The sequence below is a fragment of the Urocitellus parryii genome, chromosome 14 (assembly GCF_045843805.1).
Source record: "Urocitellus parryii isolate mUroPar1 chromosome 14, mUroPar1.hap1, whole genome shotgun sequence".
Classification (NCBI taxonomy): domain Eukaryota; kingdom Metazoa; phylum Chordata; class Mammalia; order Rodentia; family Sciuridae; genus Urocitellus; species Urocitellus parryii.
Window position 1 is genome coordinate 9,391,814 of NC_135544.1, and position 27,090 is coordinate 9,418,903.

General features: G+C 37.2%; 1 protein-coding gene across 2 annotated transcripts in view; it reads left to right on the plus strand.

The window, feature by feature from the left end:
- Ash2l (ASH2 like, histone lysine methyltransferase complex subunit) overlaps positions 1–24,377 on the plus strand; it is a 30,449-nt gene extending 6,072 nt beyond the window's left edge. Inside the window, exons 6-17 of one of the 2 annotated variants that reach the window (XM_026404695.2) lie at positions 3,500–3,595; positions 4,222–4,317; positions 6,117–6,192; positions 6,921–6,938; positions 9,129–9,222; positions 10,289–10,506; positions 14,492–14,659; positions 14,930–15,123; positions 20,489–20,581; positions 21,704–21,802; positions 22,991–23,050; positions 23,143–24,377. In XM_026404695.2, the coding sequence (XP_026260480.2) occupies positions 3,500–3,595; positions 4,222–4,317; positions 6,117–6,192; positions 6,921–6,938; positions 9,129–9,222; positions 10,289–10,506; positions 14,492–14,659; positions 14,930–15,123; positions 20,489–20,581; positions 21,704–21,802; positions 22,991–23,050; positions 23,143–23,250 (1,320 nt within the window). In that variant the 3' untranslated portion in view covers positions 23,251–24,377. The remainder of the gene's footprint in view (positions 1–3,499; positions 3,596–4,221; positions 4,318–6,116; positions 6,193–6,920; positions 6,939–9,128; positions 9,223–10,288; positions 10,507–14,491; positions 14,660–14,929; positions 15,124–20,488; positions 20,582–21,703; positions 21,803–22,990; positions 23,051–23,142) is intronic. The other variant, XM_026404696.2, reaches the window with a different exon arrangement.
- Positions 24,378–27,090: the final 2,713 nt, after the last annotated feature.

Consider the following 27,090-nt stretch of genomic DNA (forward strand, 5'->3'; position numbering starts at 1 on the left):
TGCTTTTTCTCTCCATATCTATATTTTCCCCCTAAGCTATATGAGGCAAAATTATAGCTATTATGCTTAACCCAGTATTCCGTTGTAAAAGTATAATTTAGTGATCATAGTAAAAAAATAATAATGTTGATGATGCAGTAATATTATGTAATCTTATTCATGTTTCTCAACATTATTGTTTTCTTAATATTCCTCTTTGTTTCCTCTCTCCAGGGATCTCACCTTCCATTTAGTTATAATTATTTTTTATCTTTAATCTAAGAATAGATCCTTTACCAGTTTATTTAATTTTTGACAGACAATGGGGAGGTGTCTGCTCTGACATTTAAAATTTTGAAGGGTCTAGATAATTATTTGGTATGATATTCCTCAGTCTACATTTATCTGATATTTCCTCATGGTTGGCTTCAGGTTATTATTATTATTATTATTATTTTTGGTACCAGGGATTGAACTCAGGAGCACTCAACCACTGAGCCACAACCCCAGCCCAATTTTGTATTTTTAATAATGACAGTGTTTCACTGAGTTGTTTAGCACCTTGCTTTTGCTGAGGCTGGCTTTGAACTCACAATCCTCCTGTCTCAGCCTCCTGAGCTGCTAGGATTATTGACGTGTGCCACCAGGCCCACCAGGTTAAATATTTTAGACCAGAATGTTACAGAGGAAATGTGTTTTTCAGTATATCAAATCAGGAGGTGATTATGTGAATGTCTCTATATTATTGTTGCTTAATATCCTTCACAGTTTCCTCTATCCAGGATCCAATTAAGATCACACCTTGGGGCTGGGGATATGGCTCAAGTAGTACTCACCTGGCATGTGTGAGGCACTGGGTTGGATCCTCAGCACCACATAAAAATAAAATAAAGATATTGTGTCCACCTAAAGCTAAAAAATAAATTAAAAAATAAATAAATATTTATTTGTAATATATTTGTCTTTTATCTAAAACAAGTTCTTTACCCATTTATTTTACTTTTGATGAACAATGAAAAGTATCTACTTTGACATTTAAAATTTTGAAGCATCTAGACAATTGTTTGTGGTGATGCTCGTGTAAACAAATATAGTGATCATAGTAAAAAAAAAGATAGATATATCATATATAACCATGTTGCCAGTTATATAGAAGTATAGCACAGTTATGTACAGTACATAATACTTGATAATAAATCACTGTTACTGATTTATGTATTATAGTTTTTATCATAATTTATCTTAATTCATTGATTTATTATGACACTGAGGATTGAACCCAGGGGTGCATCCCCAACCCTTTTTGAGATAAGGTTTTGCTACATTGTCAAGTTTGGCCTTGAACTTGCAATCCTCTTTGCTCAGCTTTCCGAGTAGCTGAGATTATAGCCACCATGCCCAGATTTTATCATTATTTTAGAGTATACCTCTACTTTGTGATGGAGATGTAGCTCAAGTAGAGAGTGCTTGCCTAACATGCACAAAGTCCTGGGTTTAATCCCTAGTACTGCCCCCAGCCTCCTCAAAAAGTGGATTGTAAAACAGTATGTTGTGTTAAACTGACAGCAGCCTCATGCTTCTGATGCCTGCCCTAGCCCATTAATTGCATCATTTTCTCTTATGCTTGACTTAATCTTATATTGTTTTGTTCATGGCACAGTTGTTAGGAACAATAACACAGGACTGTATTGTACTCTGTTATTAGATTTCTTATACATTATCCCAGCTTTATCACACTGACTACTGAAACTTTTTGACATATCCCCATCAGATTGGTTGGTCGGTTGGTTGGTTTGTTTGTTTCTTTTTCTTTCTACAAGGGATTGAACCCAGGGGTACTTAACAGTACCAGACCTTTTTTTTTTTTTTAATTTTGTGATAGTCAAGCTAAATTGTTGAGGGCGGCTTTGAACTTGTGATCCTCCAGCCTCATCCTCCCAGGCCACTGGGATTATAGGTGCTAAGGATTGAACCCAGTGCCTCACACATGCTAGGCAAGTGCTCTACCACTGAGCCTCAAACCCAGCCCCTCCTAATCAACTTTTGAACTCTTACATTTGGGAGCAATATATATACTATTTCAGGCTTCCCTTGGACTTTCTCTGATTCAGCCTTTGAAGATATGTTTTCATGGTGTTAGCTGGTAGTGTGAGACTTTGAAGGTACTCTAATATGGGGAAAATTTGGTAGCAGATTAAGGTCAGTTGTTGTTTGGCGCCACATAAGTAAGATCACATTTAGCAACTGAGAAAATCAAATCTAGAACTGGGTGTGATTGTGCATTCCTGTAACCCAGAGACTCTGGGGACTGAAGCAAGAGGATTGCAAGTTCAAGGCTAGCCTTGACAATTTATCAAGACCCTAAGCAACTTGGTGAGACCCTGTCTCAATAAAAAATAAGAGAGGCTGGAGATGTAGTTCAGTGATGGATCACCTGATCCATCTTGTAATTGTAATTGAACTGAGTTCAATCATTAGTACCACAAAGAATAAGAGAATCAGATCTTTATACTGTACTTTTACTAGGGATGGAAAGGAGGGAGGCCTGATTGGTGTGAAGTTTCTGAAATTTAAAATTTTATTTGGTGACTTTAGATGGTGGGGGATGTGAAAGAAGAGACAAGGATATCTTTAGGTTGTCAAAAATTTTTTTCTGAGTTATCTATGATAGGTATTAAGAGCAAAGATAGATTCTGCTTTGTATATTTGTGAGGTAATATACAGAGTTGCATATTTTAGTTCCAAAAAGTTTTGATGTCCAGAAGATGTCTCAAGTAAGTAGAAGAAATAGGAGCTCAAGCTGGGTGGGAGGGTGCACACCTATAATCCCAGTGACTCGGGAGGCTGAGATAGTAGAATTATGAGTTCAAAGTCAGCCTCAGCAATTTAGCAAGGTTCTGAGCAACTTGGGGAGACCCTATCTCAAAATATAAAAGGGGCTGGGGGGCTGGGGATGTGGCTCAAGCGGTAGCGCGCTCGCCTGGCATGCGTGCGGCCCAGGTTCAATCCTCAGCACCATATACCAACAAAGATGTTGTGTCCGCCGAGAACTAAAAAATAAATATTAAAAATTCTCTCTCTCTCTCTCTCTCTCTCTCTCTCTCTCTCTCTCCCCCCTCTCTCACTCTCTCTTTAAAAAAAAAAAAATTTAAAAAAAAAAGGGGCTGGGGATGTGGCTCAATGGTTAAGCACCCCTGGGCTCAATCCCAGTGCCAAATAGAGCTCAGGAGACAATAATTTGGGAGGCATTTTCCTTTTGATAATCAAGATAATATGACAGAATTTTCCCCTCCAACTGGATTGTAAGCCTTAATAACTAAGATTTGTGTATACTTGTTTGAAATTTCATAATCTATACCTTGTTTCCAAGCAATTAAATATTTGTTTGCTGATTAAAAAGTTGAACATGAATGTTTCTTTTGATTCTAAGAAGGTCTTGAAAATGCTGTTTTCTCTGTTTTGTGAGTAAAACTTTGAAAGCAATTATAAAAGTCTTAATATATTTTATTTTAAAAATTAGGATATTATACCATTTATTGATAAATATTGGGAGTGCATGACAACCAGACAGAGACCTGGGAAAATGACTTGGCCAAATAACATTGTCAAAACAATGGTAAGTAGACTAAAGTTGATTAGACTTGACATTTAGAAAACCACTGTTCTTTGTAACAAATTCTGTTTAGTCTCACTGTGAAATAATGTGAGTAATTTTATATTAAATTTTTGAAATTATGAGATGCAGGTAATTGTAAATGTTAGTAATTTTTTCATGTAAACTTTGTGAGTTGCCTGTTTTGTCTTAAGTGAATATCATTCATATCGACAATAGTTTCATATACTGAGACCTTTTGTTCACTGTATTTTTATAAATAATTTTATATTAAAATCGGAGACCATTTTTGTTCTTTGATTTGAAACAAAACAAAAAACTTTGTTCTAAACATTGTCCTTAGAATTAAAGAGAACTCCTGGGGAGAAATCAGTAGCAAGTAGCAAGCTGTTGATAGTGCTTATCCCTGGGGAGTGGAAGGATAGGTGAGGCAGAGGGAAGATTGGCTCTCTTTAAGTTTCTCTTTTGTTTGAATTTTTTGATGGTCATGTATTTTCTAATGAGAGGGAAAAACAATATTATCTTTTGGAACTATACCTATTTTCTTTTGGAGTTGGTGATTGGTCACCTCTGCCATACTTTAAATATAAAGTTTCCATTGATAATACTACTGTCCTGTTTTCTTTTAGAGTAAAGAAAGAGATGTATTCTTGGTGAAAGAACACCCTGATCCAGGAAGTAAAGACCCGGAAGAAGATTACCCCAAATTTGGACTTTTGGATCAGGTACATTAATATGCTTCTTGGGGCTGGGGAAGTGGCTCAGCAATAGAGCACTTGACTCTCACGAATGAGACCCTGGGTTCATCCTCAGCACCACATAAAAATAAATAAACAAAATGAAGATATTGTGCCCATGTATAACTAAAAAATATTTTAAAAAATATGCTTCTTATTCTCTTTTTAATTTTAAGCCACATAGGTAGGGAATCAGATTTTATTTATTTATTTGCCACATAACATTGCTAGTATGTGCCTATAACACGTGGACTCCAAATAAATGGGATTTTGTGTGTGTGTATGTGTGGTACTAGGGATTGAACTCAGGAGTGCTCTACTACAGAACTATAACCACCACCCTTTTTGTTTTCTTTCTTTCTTTTTTTTTTCCGGGGAGTACCAGGAATTGAACTCAGGGGCACTCAACAACTGAGCCACATCTCCAGCCCTATTTTGTATTTTATTTAGAGATAGGATGTAACTGAGTTGCTCGCTAAATTACTGAGGCTGGCTTTGAACTCCTGATCCTCCTGCCTCAGCCTCCCAAGTTTTGGGGATTACTGGCATGCGCCACTATTTCCAGCCAAATAAACTTTGTTGATACATCTTTTTCTTTTTTTGGTACCGGGTATTGAACTCAGAGGCACTCAACAACAACTGAGCCACATCCCCAGCCTTCTTTTGTATATTATTTTGAGACAGGGTCTCACTGAGTTGCTTAGCACTGTGCCCATTGCTGCTCAGCCTCCTGAGCTACTGGGATTACAGGCATGTGCCATCACATGCAGCATCATTTTTCTTTTTTAATGTTTTGATTTCTTCACATGTATTGCATAAATGCATGGTTCCAAATTATTCTGATCTTCCTGCTATCTGAGATTTTGCTCTTGAAAACAATGCTGTAAAGAAAAAATTATTGTGAAAAAGAATTTATATTGTTTGTTTAGCATAGCAGTAAAAAGAGAATTTTAACTCTTTGTTCATAAGTAAGTCAGATCTTTGGGCTGTACTTTCAAGTGTCTGATTTGAAGTGGGATTTTGCTATGTAGTCCAGGTTGGCCTGGCACTCATGGGCCCAGGTAATCCTTCTACCTCAATTTTCTTAGTAGCTGTAACTAAAGACTTATTTGCTATCTTTGAAAGTTTGAGTTTTCACATAAATTCAAGTTTTGTCTCTTGTAAAATGAGATCTGAGCATACTAGGCCTGATTTCAATCTGAGTCAGTCGGAGGCTTTCCAATTTGCCATGTACCCTCTACCTCTACTCCAGTTGATTGGTTAATTGCCATTCATCACCATTCCTTTTTTTTTTTTTCTTTTTTTTTTTTTTTTTGCGGGGTGAGGGGGTGAACCCAGGGGTGCTTTAGTACTGAGCTATATCTCTAGTCCTTTTTTATTTTTCATTTTGTGACAGGATCTCAATAAACTGCTGAGGCTGCCCTCAAACTTGACAATCCTCCTGCCCCATCTTCCCAAGTTGCTGGAATTACAGGCATGTGTGCCACCATGCCTGGCCTCTCCTTTTTCTTTTTATTCTCTTATTTATTCATTTATTTATCTATTTATTTATTTATTTATTTTTAGTATTTGGCGGACACAACGTCTTTGTTTGTATGTGGTGCTGAGGATCGAACCCGGGCCGCACGCATGCCAGGCGAGCGCGCTACCGCTTGAGCCACATCCCCAGCCCCTCTTTTTATTCTCTTTTTGTTCTGGAAATTGAACCCAGAGTCTTACATATGCTAGACAGGTGCTCTACTACTGAATGTAGCCTCCTTTTTAAATTTAGATATTTTTCCTTTCAGGATCTTAGTAACATTGGTCCTGCTTATGACAACCAGAAACAAAGTAGTACTGTGTCTACCAGTGGGAATCTAAATGGTAAGTGTTTAAATGTCTTACTGTTGAAATATTTTTAAGCTGTTGAATTTACATGTGTCTAGAGTTGGGCATTCTTTGGGTTTTCTCTTAACCTGTGTATTTACTAAGACCCTTAAAATCTAAAACTCAATTTTTAGGAGCTAGACAAGAATTTTGCAAATGGTAATAGAGGAGAACTTTTTTCAATTTACCTCTGTTTGATCTTATGTGAAGCAAATTTAGTATATAACAAAGTGCAATTTAAAGGTCAGATTTACTGTATTTTAGTAGACTTCCCATCTGTATCTTCATAACTAACACTTAATTTAGAAGGATTCAGTTGCTCTCCACCCTTTTTTCTGCAATTTAACTATTACTTAACAAGCTTCCTGTGTCAGTCTTCTAATTTTTCTTGCCTGAAACATGAACATATTCATATATCAATGCTACTGTATGGATCACCTGCTTCAGCATGGTTTTTTTGTTTGGTAACCCATCTAATGGGAAATGCTGTTTATTACTAATGGTATTAAGTGAGAATTAGGGTGGCTGGAAGGTAGCTAGACTATTCTCTGACACTTGGTGTCATAACTTGTCTTCTGGAATGGGAAATCTTAAATATCTAGTCCTTTCTGCAATTATTAGATGGGTTGGAAATATCCAGGCATGTTGTTTATCTTTTTACACCATGTTTTCCTGTTTACTTGTTAAAATTTGACAAATACATGGTGCCACTTCTGTTCTTACAGGTGGAGCCACTTTTGGAGGTGAATTCCTCCTCTGTCTTCTTTCAGCCTCTCAGACTTAAGTATTTTGTGGTTTGGAAAATGCTTTTTGCTGAGTTGTGGTAGAAGCTAAAACTAAATAATTTTAAAGCATTGTGAAAGTGGTGGCAATAGCACTTTAATATGAAATAGTAGTTCCAGTTTAATGTTAGTAATTAAAAGCTTGTATGCTGTCATATTCTGCATAACATGGCCAGAAGTTCCCTTAGTATTACACTTTCTGTTCAGAATAGATCTAAAACTTCTTTCTTAAAATAATTGAAATGGGCTGGGTGTGATGCACACCTATAATCCCAGAGGCTCAGGAGGCTGAGGCAGGAGAATCATGAGTTCAAAGCCAGCCTCAGCAAAAGTGAGGTGCTAAGCAACTCAGTGAGACTTTGTCTCTAAATAAAATACAAAATAGGGCTGGGAATGTGGCTCAGTGGCCAAGTACCCCTGAGTTCAATCCCCAGTACCCCCACCCCCCCCCAAAAAAATGGAAATGACAATGTTTTAAATTTTATTTACTTTTTTATTTTTTAGTTGTTAATGAACCTTTATTTTATTTATTTATATGTGGTGCTGAGAATCGAACCCAGTGCCTCACACATGCTAGGCAAGTACTCTGCCACTGACACCCAGCCCCAGTCCTGGAAATGACAATTTTAAAAACTTAAACCAGGTGTCATGGTGTATGTTGGTAATCCCAGCTACTTGGCAGACTGAGGCAAGAAGATCACAAGCTCAAGGCCAACCTGGGCAACAGACCCTGTCTCAAAATAAAAATTTAAAGGAAAAGGGCTAGGAGTGTAGCTCAGTGGTCCAGCACTTGCCTAGCATACATGAGGCCCTGGGTTCACTCCCCAGTACTAGGAGGAGGGGAAGAAACCGTAATGGCTTTTTTGATTGATGATAATGACATTTTAACAGTTAACATTTAACCTTTTATGAGAAATAGGAATAACATCTACTTTGTTCATAAAAGGAAATTCTGCATTAAGTCTGGTCCTGTGTATGTAGAATATGACCTACCCTCAATGTCTTGATTCTTTTTATTGCAGCAGAACTGCTGATAATTTCCAAGCTTGCCCCAAATTTACATATAGTACTCTATGCAGTTGTTTACGTAAAGGTGTTTTCCTGCAGTTCAAGGACAGTTTTTGCAAGAGGGAACAAACTAATTGAGAGGAATAATAGAACTGGACAAAAATTACAGAACTGGACAAAATTCCAAAGTACCTGTTTCAGAAATACACAAGGTAATATTCCTTGTGCCCTCAGTATAGAGCTGATTTTTTTTGTTTAAAATATATAAATGTATCAGAGCTGGTGGTGTGGCCCAGTGGTAGAGCCCTCACTAGATTTACTGTTTTTAATCCCCAATACCACCAAAACAAAACAAAACCATATGTGTGTGTGTATATATGTATAAAATAAATTATCTGTTAATATTATTTGCCCATAACATCACAAGCCAGAGTTGTTTAGCCTGAATTTTATCCATGTACTTGTGCAATCTGAAACATTGACAAATGAGTATGTAACTAAAATTGCCTACTGAATTTAAAGCCTCTGTATTGTGTCATGTACAATCATAATAATGTCTAGCAGCACTGGAGAGAAACACCTTTTTAGTACTTCTGTTTCTGTTTTCCATGTTTGATGTACTTTTGTTTTCTTAGATATTCAAGTTAAGTGCTTTAGCAAATATTGTGCTTTTATTATGTTTATGAAATATATTGTGCAGTTCAAGCAAGTGAACATTGACCTAAAGTGAGGATATTTTCATTATAGATATTTGTATTGATTTGGGAGGGGGGAGGGAAACATCCATGCAATTGTTTTCATTCTTTTTAGCCGTAGGTGCTTGGAATCTGAATGAGTGCAAATACATTTGTGTTACATCCTCAAAGTATACTAGTATTTTCAGTTTTTTAAGAAAGGAAGGTTGAAGATGTAACACAGGTATCATTAGTGCTAGGTTCATTTGAGATTACTGACAAAACCCAGTGTTCTGGGCTGTGAGACACCTCAGCAGATTGTTTCAGAAGGAGCGTGAAAGCTAATATGCTTTCAGGAAGGAAATCCTCCTGTGGTGTTACACAAAAGCACATTGGGTGTGTCAGTCCCTATCCACATTGCTACTTCCATTGCAGCTCTGTTGAAAGTGATCTTGCCTTCTATTCAAAGGGGGAATTGCAGCAGGAAGCAGTGGAAAAGGAAGAGGAGCTAAGCGCAAACAGCAGGATGGAGGGACTACAGGGACTACCAAGAAGGCCCGGAGGTGGGGAGATCACTGCCCCACCCACCACCTTTTGAATATTTGGTGCTGGCAGAGTCCACCATAGGGAACCATATTTTCCATTGCTCAAGTGTCTAATGCTGAAAACCTGTCCTTTTTTTTAAGCCTTGAATACTTTGGAAGGGCAAAATAATCCCAGACTAGGTATGCTATTTTATGAACTTGTTTCTACAGAAAGGGAGCCCAGGCAACATCTTCTGGTGATAAGCCTGGGAAATCACATTCCCTTATGGCACCTTGAGAAAGCTTGGATGGAGGAGAGGGAATGAAAACAACTAAATGCAAACTCCTTAACTTTATGCCTCTTTCCTCTCATGTCTCTTCCCTTCCCTTTGTCTAATGTTGAAGCAGTAGAATCCAGATCACTTCTTATTTAGACTGGCAATAGATAATAAGTGCTCCTATCTGAGCTTCTGTTCATTAGTTTGTAATAATAACTGAAGGAACCCACACTAAATCACTCCCCCTTTCTCCCCTAATAATATGTACTGGCCAAATTTTTGTAAACAACAAAGAGTTTATGGTTAAGAATCACCAGGAGTGGTCAGTCCCTGACAAATCACTTGCCATTCCCTATAGACTATAAGTAATGTGACCAAAACCATTTTGCCAAATAAAGCTAATCCCTTTAATTTCCCTATTTTGCCTCCAGAGGGCAGGATGGTCTGAGTTATGAAAATTAATTTTTTTTTGAGAGAGAGAATTTTTAATTTTCGGTGGACACAACATCTTTCTTTGTATGTGGTGCTAAGGATCAAACCCGGGCCACATGCATGCCAGGCGAGCGCACTACCGCTTGAGCCACATCCCTAGCCCCTGAAAATTAATTTTGATTCGTGTGTTCCAGCTGAGATCTAAAAAAATCAGAGGCCTTTATTACAGAGTAGAATGCTGTTGAACTATAGCAGTTTTACTTTGTTTCTTTTTTGATACGGTGTGTAACTATGTTGCCCAGGCTGGTGTGGAACTTTCAGTTCTCCTACCTCAGCCTCACAAGTACCTGAGATTACAGGCATGTGACATCAAATTTTATTTTTCCTTTCTACAGTGACCCTTTGTTTTCTGCTCAGCGCCTTCCCCCTCATGGCTACCCTCTGGAGCACCCCTTCAACAAAGATGGCTATCGGTATATTCTAGCTGAGCCTGATCCCCATGCTCCTGACCCTGAGAAACTCGAACTTGACTGCTGGGCAGGAAAACCTATTCCTGGAGATCTTTACAGAGCCTGCTTGTATGAACGGGTTTTGTTAGCCCTACATGATCGAGGTATGTAAGGTATTAATGATCATATAAACTCAGGGCTGCTATGAACTGCTGTCACCTGCTTTGCCCAGTCTAGGATTAAATACACATCTCAGTTTGTTACCAGTACCCTACCCCTCATCTTTAACTAGACTCAGCCAGGATGTACAGGAATAATTTCCATCTCTGTCCTTTTCTTTTTTTTTTTTTTTTTTAAATAAGTTCTAGCCTTTTTATACATCTTTTTTTTTAAAAAATTATTTTTTAACTGATTTTTAAACTTAAAGTTGCGAAAAAATGACACAGAGAATTTCTCTTTCAACTGTCTCCTAATGGTAACATTCAATCCTAGCACAGTTAATCAAAATAGGAAATTAACATTTGTAAATACTACAAATTGATCTTCCCTTATCCCAAAACCCCAAATTCTCTGAAATCTGGAACCTTTTGATTGCCAACATGAAGCTCAAAAAGTTTTGGATTTCAGGGGCTAGGGATGTAGCTCACTTGGTAGAGTGCTTACCTTGCATGCACAAGGCCCTGGGTTTAATTCCCAGCACTACCGCATACCAAAAAAAAAAAAAAAGTTTTGGATTTTAAAGGAGATACCCACTACTTAGTGCAAGTGGTGGAGGTACCCACAACTTTTTTTTTTTTTAAAGATAGAGAAGAGAATTTTACTTTTTTAATATTTATTTTTTAGTTCTCGGCGGAGGACACAACATCTTTGTTGGTATGTGGTGCTGGGGATCGAACCCGGGTCGCACGCACTCCAGGCGAGTGCGCTACCAGTTGAGCCACATCCCCAGCCCAAGTTTTGGATTTTAGATTTAGGATTTTTGTAGTACAGATGCTCAACCAAATAAAGTCCTTGCAAATATTCTCAAATCTGAAAATCTCCCAAATCTGAAACAATTCTGGTCCTAGGCATTTTAGATAATAAGAGATACTTAACCTAATTAACCAAATTAAAGACCTTATTTAAGTTTTACCAGTTTTTCCATTAATGTCTTTTGCTTACATTTCATGACCATGATACTTTTTATTGGTTATTTTATCAAGTGTTCCTCAATGATGGTTTGTCTGATGTTTTCTCATGATGAGACTGAGGTTATGCAATTTGAGGAAGAGTAAAGAAATTATTACTGTTCATTGCATTATCTCATGTGGTTCATGATGTTGATTTTTTATTGATTATATTGACTATGGTGATTTACTTAAGATAATTCTGTTGGCTTCTCCACTGTAAATTTACTGTCTTTCCTTTTATTATTAATAAATACCTTGGGGAAAATTTGAGACTATGCAAATATCCTATTTCTCCATAAAGTTTTCTTCACTAATTTAATACTTTTCCATGGATCTTGTCTGTAATAATTATTTCTGTGGATATCTGCCATATGATTTTCTGTTTCTTCTTTTCCTTCTTCATTTTATTTATTTAATTGGTTATATAAGCATGTACTCAGATATTTTATTGTGGGGTATAATCCAATACTTTGATTATTTTGTTGCTTACATTATTCCAGCTTAGTTTCTTCAGGTTGATTCTTGTGTTCTTTTTTTTAGTACCAGGGATTTTTTAGAACCCAGTGGTACTTAACCAGTAAGCCATATCCCCAGCCCTTTTTTATATTTTATTTAGAGATGATATTGCTGAGTTGCTTTAGGACCTCGATAAATTGCTGAGGCTGGCTCTTCTTGCCTCAACCTCTCCTGCTGGGATTATAGGCGTGAGCCACCAACATTCAGCTTCTTGTGTTCTTTAGATGAGCCACCAACATTCAGCTTCTTGTGTTCTTTAGATAAGCGTGTTTTTTTTTGTTTGTTTGTTTTTAAGTACTTGCTTACTTTCTGACTTCACAATATTTTCCTGACTAATCTGTGTTTTCTATTCCCAGGCCTAGTAATCACTACTTCTTCGTGGAGCCTTGTTTTCTTTTTTCTTTAAAAAAAAAAATATATATATATATTTTTAGTATAGGTGGACACAATACCTTTATTTTATTTTTATGTGGTGCTGAAACTCAACCCAGTGCCTCACACATGCTAGGCAAACGCACTTCCTCTGAGCCACAACCCCAGCCCAGAGCCTTGTTTTCTTTAATTGGAAAACAACGTTTACAAATTAATATCTCAGTGTTAGCTATTATCTTCATCTGTTTTATGTTGCTGTAACAAATACCTGAGCATGCTCACTGTTATTGGGTGTTGTTGCTTCTAGACACCCTCAGTGGTCAGAATTGGGAAATAATGTGTATGAATACTTATCTGCACATAACAAATGGCTGTACTGAATTTATATTGATGCTTGAAATTTCAGTCAACAGAGGAGGGTCATTCCAGCCTTTCCCCTTCAGTTGTTGGTAACTTCTTTCTCTAACAATAGAAAACTGACTTAGATGAATAGTTATAGGTAATTACCTATATTATTTCTTCTATGCATATGAATAGTTTCAGAAAATAACAAGATTAAACAGGAACATCTTGTGATGTTGGAAAGTAAGGAAGTACTTAAAAAAAAAAAAAAACTTGGCTGATGTGTTGGTACATGTTTGTAAGTCCAGCTACTAGGAAGGATAAGGCAAGAGGACCCCAAGTTCAAGGCCAACCTGGGCAACCCAACAAAACCCTTTATCAAAATAAAATTTTTAAAAGGGCTGAGACTGTAGCTCCATGAAAGAGTGCTTGCCTAGCATGCCTGAGGCCCTGGCATCAATCACCAGTAATGCAAAAAAAAAAAGAGAGAGAGAGAGAGAAAGTTTTATTGATTTGCATTCCCACCAGCCATGTAGAGAAAGACTTTATTTCCTTATAACCTTGTTTTGTTTTTGTTTTTGCAGTCAGGGATTGAACCTAGGGGCACTTTACCATTGAGCTACATTTCTAGCTCTTTTTAATTTTATTTATTTGTTTGTTTTTGTTATTGAGGATGGAACCCAGGGGCACTTTACCACTGAGCTATATCCCTAGTCCTTTTATTATTTTTTAATATATTTTAAATATATTGATGGCCCTTTATTTTATTCATTTATTTATATGTGGTGCTGAGAATCGAATTCAGTGCCTCACTCATGCTAGGCAAACACTGTACCACAGAGCCACAACCCCAGCTGCCTTTTTATTTTTATTTTGAGACAGGTTTTAGAAGTTGCTCAGGGCCTTGCTAAGTTGCTTGAGTATGGCCTTGAACTTTCTATCATCCTGCCTCAGCCTTCTGGATAGCTCAAAATAAGAGACATACACCATCACAATTGGCTGCTGCTATTTTAAAAATATCCGAAATTGTTTTAAGATAAAACGTTATATTTTTTCTTATTTTGCTAGACAAATACTCTGCCACTGAGCTACATCAAACCTTAGAAAGTTAAATCTTCCTGGGTGTGGTGACACACACCTGTAAATCCCAATGTCTCAGGAGGTTGAGGTAGGAAGATCACAAGTTTGAGACCAACCTCAGCAACTTAGAAAAGCATTAAGCAATTTAGCAAGACCTTGTCTCAAAAAATAAAAAGGGCTGGGATGTGGCTCAGGGGAAAGCATTCCTGGATTCAATTCCCAATACCTAAAAAAAGATTAAGTTTTCTAAAGGATGGTTATTCAAATCAGGGTCCAAACACATTACAATTGGTTTGTTATATTTTAGGGGATATGCAATGTAATTTTAACCTGTTATCTTAAATATAATTATATTTAATAAAAACTAGAAGACCAAAGGCTAGGGATATGGCTCCCCACAGTTAGAGCACTTGCCTGGCATGCAAGAGGCCCTGGGTTTGATCCCCAGCCCTGTACAAAAAAAGAAGAAAAGAGACAGACAACCTAACATTTTCTTCCTTTCTCTTTTGTCTGGATCTTGTGTTGAGATTTTAGACTCCTGAACTAACATTTTGAACATCTGACCTGATTTTCCTGACTTTTATTGTCTTATCTTGAGTGTAAGGGACTATGTCTCTAAATTCCTCAAAAAATAAGTTGAAGGCTTCTGTTTTAATGTTCATCACTGCAGCTCCACAATTAAAAATCTCTGACGACCGTCTGACTGTGATTGGAGAAAAGGGCTACTCCATGGTTCGGGCTTCTCATGGAGTGCGGAAAGGTTCCTGGTACTTTGAAATCACTGTGGATGAGATGCCACCAGACACTGCTGCCAGACTGGGTTGGTCCCAGCCTCTAGGTAAGCTGGGGCCATATTGTGGACATCACAGCAGATAGACAGATTTAGACCTATCTGGCTTAGTTTTAAGACTGCTGTGTTTATCATAAAATTCAGTTTCTGAAGGGTTAGCTGATTTGCAAGTTCTGGAATACTTTTGAAAAATAGTTTATAAGCAGTTTACAGAATTGACAAATAATATAAAATAAAAAGGAGTAGAATCTTTTCCTTTTGCAAACCAGAGTTCACTTGTAGTCCTCTGATTTCCTATATATCTTTTTATTGAGACAGGTAACCTTCAAGCTCCCCTGGGTTATGATAAATTTAGTTATTCTTGGAGAAGCAAAAAAGGAACCAAATTTCACCAGTCTATTGGAAAACACTACTCTTCTGGCTATGGACAGGGGGATGTCCTAGGATTTTATATCAATCTTCCTGAAGACACAGAGACAGCCAAGTCACTGCCTGATACTTATAAGGATAAGGTGAGTTTGCCCACCTGCAATGGATTTCTGGCTTTGAGGATCTGTGTCAGTGGTGACTGTTTTCTTGTGACTGACCACTTTCATATTTTTCCTACACATTTTATTATAAGCATTTTCAGACATAATAACAAAGTTGAAAGAATTTGAGAGTCAGTACCTGAATATCATCATCTACATTCTATCAGATGTTTCTAGTTAGGGGCTGGGTTGTGGCTCAGAGATAGAACGCACTCCTACCATGCGTGAGGCACTGAATTCGATCCTTAGCACCACATAAAAATAAAATAAAGATATTAAAAATAAAATAAAGATATTGTATTTACCTATAACTAAAAAATAAATTTAAAAAAAAAGGTGTTACCAGTTAGGATGTATCTGTTCATTCTTCCACCCATCTATCCATCCAGTATTTTTTTTTTTTTTTTAATAGTTGTGTATGGACAGCATGCCTTTATTTTACTGGTATGCAGTGCTGAGGATTGAACCCAGGCCACACACATACTAGGCAAGCGCTCTGATAATGAGCTACAGACCCAGCCCTGTCTATTTATTTATTTATTTATTTATCTATTTATTTATGTGTATGACAGGGAAAATTGCAAACATCAGTACACTTGCCTCTCAGTACTTCAGGATGCATATAATTACATATAAAATTTATATGAAACGAAATATACAATTTCATTGTGAACACTCATTAAGTTTTGAGTCTGACCTAAATTCCTATCAAGATTTAAACTCTTGGCTGGGTGTGGTGGTATAAACCTATAATCCCACCAATTTGGGAGGCTGAAGCAGGAAGATTGTATATTTGAGGCTGGCCTGGGCATTTTAGCAAGAACCTCTCTCGAGTAAAAAGGACTGGGGAGCTGAGATTGTGGCTCAGTGGCAGAGCGCTTGCCTCTCACATATGAGGCACTGGGTTCGATCCTCATATAAAATCCACCAAATAAAATAATTAAATTTGATCCACCACATAAAATAAATAAACAAAATAAAGATATTATGTCCATCTATAATTAAAAAAAAAAAAAAGACTGGGGATGTAAGTCAATGGAAAAGCATCCCTGGGTTTAATTCTCAGTACCTGAAAATAAATCAGTTGTGGTGATGCATGCATGTAATCAGAGCAACTCAGAAGCCTGAGGAAGAAGGATCCCAAGTTTGAGGCCATTCTCATCAATTTAACTAGGTCCTATTTCAAGATAAAAAAAATCAAAAGGGCCAGAATGTGGCTCAAAGGTAAGCACCCTGGGTTCAGTCCCTAGAACCAAACAACAAAGAAAAGATATATACTCTTTTTTTTTTTTTTTTTTTTTAGTACCGGGGATTGAACTCCAGGGCACTGGACCACGCAGCTGTCTCCCTAGCCCTATTTTATATTTTATTTAGACACAAGGTCTCACTGAGTTGCTTAACACCTAACTTTTGCTGAGGTTGGCTTTGAACTCAAGATCCTCCTATCTCAGTCTCCCAAGCTGCTGGGATTACAGGCGTGTGCCACCACACCTGGCTGAAAAGAATATATACTCCTAACATTATTCCAGGAAGTTTTATCTTGCCCTTTCTAGTTCCCATCCCTAACCCCATAGATCCAATGAATATTTTAATTTTTTTTCTATCATACTTTAGTTTTTGCCTATTGAGTTTATGTAAATGTAGTTATGTAGTGTGTTCTTTTAATAACTTTATTTTGTTTATTTTTTAACGTGGTGCTGGGGACCAAACCTCACACATGCGAGGCAAGCCCTTTGCACTAAGCCACAACCCCAGAATTTTAGGTGGTGACATTTATTATTGTCTGTCATCTTAATTTTAGCAATTTGATGGATATATATCTTCTTGTGTCTTTTTTTTATTATTATTTTTTTAGTTGTAGGTGGATACAATACCTTTATTTTATTTTAGGTGGTGCTGAGGATTGAACCCAGTGCCTCAAGCTAGGCAAGTGCTCTACCTCTGAGCCACAACCTCAGTCCTCTTCTTGTGCTTAAATTACCATTTCATTGATGACTAATGATATTTAGCATTTTTCTTTTGCTTCTTGGCCATTTATCTTTCATGAAGTTTCTTTTTAAATATTTTGCCTATTTTTGAATTCATTTATCTAGTCATTTGTTTGAAGTCATTTGTCAGATATTTTTTGTTTTGTATTACTAGAGGATTGAGCCCAGCACCAAGCCACGTGTCCAGCCCTTTAAGACAACGTCTCACTAAGTTTCTGAGGCTGGCTCCAAATTTGTGATCCTCTTGCCTTGACCATCTAAGTAATTGGGATTATAGGCATATCCTACTATGCCTGGCTAGATATAATATTTATTTTTAATTTTTTAAATATTTATTTTTTAATTGTAGTTGGACAAATACATTTATTTTATTTATTTTTATGTGGTGCTGAGGATCAAAGTCAGGGCCTCACATGTATTAGGCGACCATTCTACCACTGAGCCACAACCCCAGCCCTAGATGTGATATTTTAGTATTTATTTTTTTTTAGTTTTTGGCAGACACAACATCTTTGTTTGTATGTGGTGCTGAGGATCGAACCAGGGCCACACGCATGCCAGGCGAGTGCGCTACCACTTGAGCCATATCCGCAGCCCCTAGCTGTGATATTTAAAAAAATTTTTTTTACTAGTCTGTATCTTCATTTTTATACTGGTATCTGAAGTTTTTGTTTTTATGAAGATTAATTTCTCAGATTTTTCTTTTATAGTTCTATTTCTTTCTGTGACCTACAAATCTTTGGATACCATCAAGTCACGAAAATATTCTCCCATATTACCCTTTGAAAACATTATGCTTTTATGTTTAGGTCACCAATCTATCTTGAGTTCATTTTTATGTATAATGTGAAAGTCAAGGTTATTTCTTTCCCCCAATAGGAATATCCAGTTATTCCAGCACCATTTGTTAATCTCTTTCCTTTCTTCATTGGATTTCTGTGGTGTGTGGGTTTTTTTAATATTTATTTTTTAGTTATAGATAGACACACAATATTTTATTTTTTATATGGTACTGAGGATCGAACCTAGTACCTCACACATGCTAGGCGACTGCTCTACCTCTGACCCACAACCCCAGCACCATTCTTTGGTGTTTTTAGTGGAAATTAACTAGAGGTTTATTTCTAGACTCTGTATTACAGTAATCTATTTATTGTATTTTATGCTGGTACTGCAGTGTCCAAATTACTATGGCTTTAGAGTAAGTCTTTAAATTTGGTAGTAGATGCCCTCTAACTTTGTTCTAAAAATGAGCAGCCCAATATATCATTTTATTAATTGCATTACACCACTGACTCTCATCTCCCATCTTACCATCTGGAACCCTGGAAGGTATACCACCACACTAATTCCTGGTCTGTAGTTAACAGCCTCGGTGGATTCTATAGGAATCGTTAAAATTATTCACTTTTTTATTTATATTATGAACATTTGATTTTAATGAATAAATAATTTGTAATATGTCTGTACAATAGAATACTATAGATCTGTTTAAAAGCAACATATGTTCTAAGGGACAAATGCTCTCTGGTGTATATTATTGAGTGTGAAAAACTCAAGAAACAAAACAAAATTTACAGTATTGTTGCATTTTATGACTTGTTTCTTTGCGTGTTTTTCTTGTGTATATTTTTATTGTTTGTATTTTTTAATTTTGGAGATACTCATATACTTTAGAGTCTCTGAAAGAGTAATACCAGGACACTGGAGTAGTGATTTTTTTTTTAGTACTCAACCACTGAACCACATCTCAGCCCTATTTTGTATTTCATTTAGGGACAGTATCTCTCTGAGTTGCTTAGCACCTATCCACTGCTAAGGCTGGCTTAACTCCGGATTCTCCTGTCTCAGCCTCCCAAGCTGCTAGGATTACAGGCATGTGCCACCACACCCAGTTGGAGTTGTACATTTTTTGCATGGGAAACTCAAGTGAGGCATAGTGAGAGAGAGATACTCTTCATTTTATATGCTTATATAGCTTTGATTTTTGTTTTTTTTAATTATTTGGTACTGGGCATTGAACCCCCTGGGGTACTCTACCACTGAGCTATATCCCAGTCCTTTTTATTTTTTATTTTGAAACAGAGTCTTGCTAAGTTGTTGAGGCTGGTCTTGAACTTGTGATCATCCTGCCTCAGCCTCCTGAGTTGCTGGGATTATAGGTGTGCACCACCTATATTATATTATATTCCCAATAATATACACCAGCTCGTTTATGAAGTCTTTTTATCATGCTTAATACATGTATGTGCTAAGAAATTATTAAATAAATAATGTATATATTTGGGAGTGAATAGTTAAATCAGCTATTGGAAAGAGGTGACCCAGAGGCCACCTGTGGGAGAAACAGGAAACTAGGAGCAAGAAAGTGGTCCTTAAAATGTTATAGAATAAGGAGTTCAGGCTCTGTAAAATTGTTATTTCTTTCACTGAGATTGTTGGGGAAAACAGTATAAATTAATTTAGGCTTGCTCTTTTATGGGCATTTTTGTTGTGGTGAGAATGTGTACTTAAATGTATTTGTTTCTTCACAAATTTTCTTAAGAGTGGCCTCTTTTTTTTTTAAAATTATTTTTCTGAGAAGGTTAGGAGAGAGATTTTCTTTTTTTTCTTTTTAAAGAGAGAGGTGAGAGAGAGAGAGAGAGACAGAATTTTTAATATTTATTTTTTAGTTTTCGGCGGACACAACATCTTTGTTTGTATGTGGTGCTGAGGATCTAACCCGGGCCGCACGCATGCCAGGCGAGTGCGCTACCACATGAGCCACATCCCCAGCCCTTAGTAGTGGCCTCTTTTGAAAATATTTAACAAAAAATTGATGGATGGGAGGGGCTAGGGGTGTGGCTCAATGGTAGAGCACTTACCCAGCATGTGTGAGGCACTGGGTTCGATTCTCAGCACTGCATATAAATAAATGAATAAAATAAAGGTCCATCAACATCTAAAAAAAAATTTTTTTTTTTAAATGGATGGCTGGTATAGTAGTTCAAGTAGTTCAATGGATGAACGCATAGTAGTTCAGTATCTAGCAAAACTCAATGGCAGGGGCTGGGGATGTGGCTCAAGCAGTAGCACGCTCGCCTGGCATGCGTGCGGCCCGGGTTCGATCCTCAGCACCACATGCCAACAAGGATGTTGTGTCCGCTGAGAACTAAAAAATAAATATTAAAAAAAAAATTCTCTTTCTCTCTCCTCTGTCTCTTTTTATTAAAAAAAAAAAAAACTCAATGGCAAATGTTTCTAATTTTTGTTGTAGAGCACAAGGACTTGGTGCTATTTGTGTGAGTCTGACTTTATTTTCTCCATGATGATGCATCTGATGCTTCAATGTGCCTTTTTTCCCCCCCTCGGTTTTCAAGGCCTTGATAAAGTTCAAAAGTTATTTGTATTTTGAGGAAAAAGACTTTGTGGATAAAGCAGAGAAGAGCCTAAAGCAGACACCCCACAGTGAGGTGAGTCATGGTCATAAAAACATCAGAATTATAAGGCCTTGAAGATTGAGACCTGTCCCTTAGTGATAAAAATGAAAAGATGAAGCCCAAAGGAGAATACAGGGATTTGGGGGTAACATATCTAGGCAGTAGCACAGCAAGTGCCCAATCCTGCCTACTGACTTTGTGCTCTTGCTGTGGTACCATGGTGTAGCTATTAGAGGGGTGATAGCATTCTGTCAGGAACACTCTGTAGAGAAAAGAGAAGTGTGATAAGGACAGGAAATTAAGGAAGCAAGTGAGATGTCCTTATTCTTTATCAGAGATATCATGTACAGAGGAACATGGGCTAGGGGAGGGGGAGACCTCCCTGTGGGACACAGAGGCACTACAGGCTAATGCTCTAGAACTCTCTCTGCCTCCCCTTCCTAGGTAACAGATTGGGGACATGATTACTCATAGTCCTAGCACAGTCCTGGGCCAGCCTTCAGGGCCAAAAATCAAAAGGGTAAGGGGAGCAGGTGGAAGAAAGTTCTGGGCTACAAACATTTTTCCATTAAAAATGCTGTGAAGCCACCTTGGACAGTAGTAGAAAGGGGTACAGTTCCACTTATTTTGGGGGTGGGGGTGGAGGTATATATGTGTACACACACACACACAGGAAACCATTAAGAGATCTAAGGACAATGAGATATACCTGGTGGTTAAGAGAGCATATTCAAGATAATTGTAGGAGAGAACAAAGAAAATGAATATTTGAAGACTATAACAGATTTCTAAGAGAACTTCAAATTTAAAAAAAAAAAAACTTAAAATATTTCAGAGAAATAACGACTTACATGGAAGATAGATTACTTACAGGCACAATATAATGAGGAATAGGAAGTACAACAGTTTGGTATGTGTAGCATAGGAATTCAGAAAAGTAAGAAACCTGAAGTCCACTGAAGTGTAGCACATGCGTACATTGAGTTTTAAAATATTCTATAAATATAAAATATTGTTGTTATACAAGCTATATATTATTCTTAGAATAGATTATTGGCAGTCCAGTAACAGTACTTCTTAAGTTTTCTTCAAGTGAGTTCTTTTTTGTTTGTTCTTTTTTTAAGTTCTGAAGTAAAACCATGATTCTTATTTCAGATAATATTTTATAAAAACGGTGTCAATCAAGGTGTGGCTTACAAAGATATTTTTGAAGGAGTTTACTTTCCAGCCATTTCACTGTACAAGAGCTGCACGGTATGTATTATATGTTCATCCTCTGATCAGAATTTGAGGGAAGTATTTTCAATAGGTTGTGATGATAGAGTCATTGAGCTGGATGCATATAATCCCAGTTACTCAGGAGGCTGAGGAAGGAGGATCATAAATTCGAGGCCAGCCTCAGCAACTTAGTGAGGTTACAAGCAACTTAGCAAGACCCTGTCTCAAAACGAAAATAAAAAGGACTGGGGATGTAGCTTTCAGTGATAGAGCACTTCCCCAGCATATGTGAGGCCCTTGTTTCATTCCCCAGCACCAAAAAACAAAAATTAAAAAACTGTTCCAAAAACACTTGAGGTTTTAGGAAGTATTTGCTTGTTAGATAAACATCATGCAATTAGTGTGTACTTTACTTTTCCTTTGAATACACTGTGTGGGATCCTTTTTCATTGTAAAGAATACAAGTTGCCAGGCACTGTGGTCTGTAGTCCCCCCAGCTTGGGAGGCTAAGGCAAGAGGATTGTTGAGTTCAAAGCCAGCTTCAGCAATTTAGTGAGAACCCTATCTCTAAACAAAATATTAAAAGGGCAGGGCATGTCGCTTACTGGTAGAGCACTCCAGGGTTAAAACCCCAGTACTCACCCAATAAAACAAAAACCATTATACATGCATAAATCAGTTTAGAGTAGCTATTATACTTAAAAAAAAAAAAAAAGATGATCCAGCATGAAGAGATTATCATTAGATCATTAGCACTAGTTTGTTTTAAAAGTTAACATGGAAATTTCTACTTTTTTTGGTTGTTTGTGGGTAGCTATCCTTGAAGAAGATAAAATAAAGAAATCTTAGGTTTTGTTTTGTTTTGTCCTAGAGATTGAATCCAGAGACACTTTACCCCTGAGCTGCATCTCTTGCCCTTTTCATTTTTTTATTTTGAGACAGAGCCTTGCCAAGTTCCTGAGAGTTGCTCAGATAAATTTGCAATCCTCCTGCCTCAGCCTCCCAGTGTCTGGGATTATGGATGTGTTCCACTGCACCCAGCTGTTTTCACCTAATTTTTTATGTAATTTGGATATTGATAACTTTTAGCAATGCTAATGCATCTCATTTGTTCCTTTAATACCCTGAGTATATACATTTAAAGTGAAAATTTTGCCATGTCATATTAACTTTCCAATATTTTATTTATATTTTCCATGCCTGATTGAATTAAATTCACTTCAGGTTTCCATTAACTTTGGACCATGTTTCAAGTATCCTCCAAAGGATCTCACTTACCACCCTGTAAGTAACAGTAAAATGTCTGCATGCATCCTCAACATCTTTATTTCTTTCTGTGGCTCTTTTAATCATCCTTTTTCTTATTTCTCCTGCAGATGAGTGACATGGGCTGGGGTGCTGTGGTAGAACACACTCTGGCTGATGTCTTATATCATGTGGAGACAGAAGTGGATGGGAGGCGCAGTCCCCCCTGGGAACCTTGACCATTCTTTTTTTCCAGACACAGACTTTGTGGGGAATAAGACCAGGGTTTTTATTTTTGTTTTCTAACTGTCAGATATTCTCCCAAAGATGCTACAGAACACAGCCTCTATTTTCAGCAAGTTAAAAGGCTGAGTAGGCTGCGGGAGACCCCTGTCCTTCAACATTCCCTGCCCACTTCCAGTGACTCTTCTTGTTTTGTGTGCCATAAACAACTTGTGACCCCAGGATCCCACAAGCTCCCTGTAAAACTGGTGCTCTTCCACATCCCTGCCAGCTGGGACTTACTACCTTACTGTTTTTTCTAAGGAGTAAATAATCTTGTCCAAGTAGCTAACTTATTTAAGACATTTCCTCCTGTGGGCATTGACTCCATCCCACTTGATTTCCATGGAGATGTTGAACCTGTTTATGAGAGGAGCTTAAATCAGTGGCTGTACATGTCAAACCAATCTAAAAGCTATTTCCTTTTGGTGTGGGTTTGGTTATTAATTTTGAAATAACTTTTTCAATACTGGGATCTCTGAAACTCCTGGGTCTCTAGAACTGTAATGTTGAAATAAACTTGCCTGCAGCTTTAACACAATTAGAACTATTCCCCAATAAAACTTGTTTCCAGGTTTGTGAGGTACTTGGCTTCCCTTCAGGTTGGGTTCCTCTCAGTGACAATGTCAGAAATGTGGGTAATATGAGGAAGGGGAGCCAGCACTGGAAGGAAGAGTTAGGTTTCTGATTTATATCTTAACCCCTCTTCTATTGCTGCTCCTATTCTCAACAGCCAAATCAAGTCTCCCCTTTGTCCTACTAAAATTACAATCTTGGAATGAACAGGAGTTTACAAGGTCTGTAATAGTCCCCCCCTCCAGCTCTTCTTTTTGAACATGATGTTGGGGGCTGGGGATATGACTCACGTGGTAGAGTGCTTGCCTCACATGCACAAGGCCCTGGGTTCAGTCCCCAGCACCATCATAAAACAAACTTTTTGAACATGATGTTGATATGTGCAAGTTCTTTTCCTGCCTTATATTCATTCCTAAAAAAGTGCAGTTTTTAAACTCCTTAAAGCTAAAAGATAAGAATGAGTCTTCCTTTGGGGATCCGTGTGTGTGTGTGTATGTGTGTGTGTGTGTGTGTGTGTGTGTGTATTTTTTTTTTTTTTTTGGTGGTGGTGGTGGTAGTACCAGGGTTTGAATGTTTGAATGCAAGGGCACTTTATCACTGAGTTACATCCCCAGCCTTTTACATTTCTTATTTTGTGACAGAGTCTGAACTGCTAAGGCTGACCTTTAAGTTGTGATCCTCTCATTTCAGCCTCTTGAGTAGCTGGGATTACTGACATGTACCACCACAACTGACCCGTCTTTTTGAACATGTCAGTGTTGTGGCAAATGTAGTTCCCAGGATTTCCCAAAGACTGATGCATGTGAATTTCCACCTAGATTAACAAATAGAGCTGTTCACTAGGACATAGGTGATATGTTGCCACAGCATCACCATGTATCATGACTCTTGCTTTTCTGAATATCTTTTTATTTCCCTGTTAAGAAATTCCCCAAGTTGCCAGGCACAGTGGTGCACGCCTATGATCCTAGCAACTCCGGAGGCTGAGGAAGGAGGATGGCAAGTTCAAAGCCAGCCTTAGCAAATTGATGAGACCCTAAGCAAATTAGACTTTGTCTCAAAATAAAAAATAAAAAGGTCTGGGGATGTGGCTCAGTGGCTAAGTGTCCCTGGGTTCAATCCCTGGTTCCATAAATAAATAAATAAATAAGAAATTCCCTAAGTTTCAAATGAGTATTGATATCTTAACACAGTGACCTTGACTAAACATATTTGTCTTCTAATGAGTCACCCAGGTTTTTTGTTTTGTCCATTCTGTATCTTAACAGGAAACCTAACACAGAGTCAGTATGGATATAGGCTGGGGTCTCAGTCTATCAGATTCTATCAGTTTGGTCTTAAAAGACAGACCTGGTTATAAAGTTTTTAGATCATCAGAGTTTGAAGGACTCTAAGAAACTGAGGGTGATATTATTTAGAGGAAGCTAGAGGTAAAGTTTTTGTAATATATGACCATATATATATGGTCTTCTAAATTATAAGATTAGGTTTTTGTATATTTGACTTTCATAAATTGGAGATTATAGAAATAGTGAATTTCTTATTAATACTTCATATTCAAAAGAGTTTGTGGTGTGTGTGTGTGTGTGTGTGTGCATGCTTTTTTGCTTTTTTTATTTTTTTATTTTTTGGTACTGGGGTTTGAGATTGCTCGGGCACTTTACCACTGAATTACATCCCCAGCCTTTTGCATTTTTTATTTTGTGATAGAATTGTGATCCTCTCATCTCAGCCTCTTGAGTAGCTGGGATTACTGACATGTACCACCACCACTGGCCCTGTCTTCAAATTAACAGGAGTTCATTTGAAGGCTTCAATGACTACTACTCATCTGTTTTGTTTCACATAGTTCACAATCATATCAGTGACAACTTATTTTATTTAAATGTAAATTTAAGTGGGAAAATCTTTCCCTAGACATCACAAAGACATAGTTACATTGTTTGAAAGAACAAACTATAATCCATTTTAAAACCATGGTGTTTGTTGAAAGCTCCTTTCTTTACTGTCCATCTATTCTCTTGAAACCAGTGCCCATATTGTTTCAGCATATCTTTAAGCAAGTAACTGTTTTCTCTTGGTTGGTGGTGAGAGATTGTATTGTAGAAATACTCCTCTACAATTGTCCTCCCTCTCTAAAGCTCCTGGATAAACAGCAATTTCATCTATGCCAAAAATGGACTAAGAAACAATCAGAATAAATTATAATAAATATCAGTTGTTAAATTTTAATACCTCAATAAATACTAGTGTTCCCACTGCTGCTATTTTGTTTAATAAATAAATTAAATCTCTATTTCCAGATGGTGCAAGTCATCCATGCTATTAAACCTAGAATGGAAATGCTTCAGGTGGTAATGGTTGATTTTTCATTCTATTTATATGTAGTAAGATAGTCCTATTTCAGTTTTTTTGTTTTGTTTGTTTTTTTGTAGATGGACACAATGCCTTTATTTAATTTATTTTTATGTGGTGCTGAGGATCAAACCCTCAAACCCAGTGCCTCACACATGCTAGGCGAACACACTACCACTGAGCTACACCCCCAACCCCTCAGTTTATAATTTCTCTCTTTGGGGCTGGGTTGTGGCTCAGTGGTAGAGTGCTTGCCTGGCATATGTGAGGCACTGGGCTTGATTCTCAGCACCACATAAAAATAAATAAAGGTCCACCAACAACTAATAAAATATTTATTAAAAAAAGTAATTTCTCTAAATCCTGGAAAAGGGAATTTTCTATCACCATGTTACCCCTTCTTCCATGAAAATTAAATTTTTATGAAAGATTCTGGTAACAAAATTATCAAATTATCTAAATCTCCTGTAGTTTCTTTCCTTTTAATGAGATTTAGTTTAATTAAAAGTCTTTGTCCTGGACTCTTATAATATCAAGTTGTAATCTACTTTTTATAGAATAGAACTTTAAAACGAGTACAGACTGAAGTTTTCATGTTAGTTGTGATTCTTTATTCTGACTGGTGCATATGAAATAAGTAGGGAAACCAGTCTCATTATTAGTTTTATATTTTTCCATTGAGGAAACTGGGAATATACTTCTGGAAGATACCTTCTGTGGTGAATTGCTTATTCCTTGGTGTATCCCTGTGCCTTGTTGGTGGAAGAGCAAAGAGCCCATGTGTAGGGCTCTGCATTGTTCACACACTCCTGCAGGGAATGGAGTTCTTGAGCCCATAAAACCAGTCCCTAATTTAGCAGCTCCCA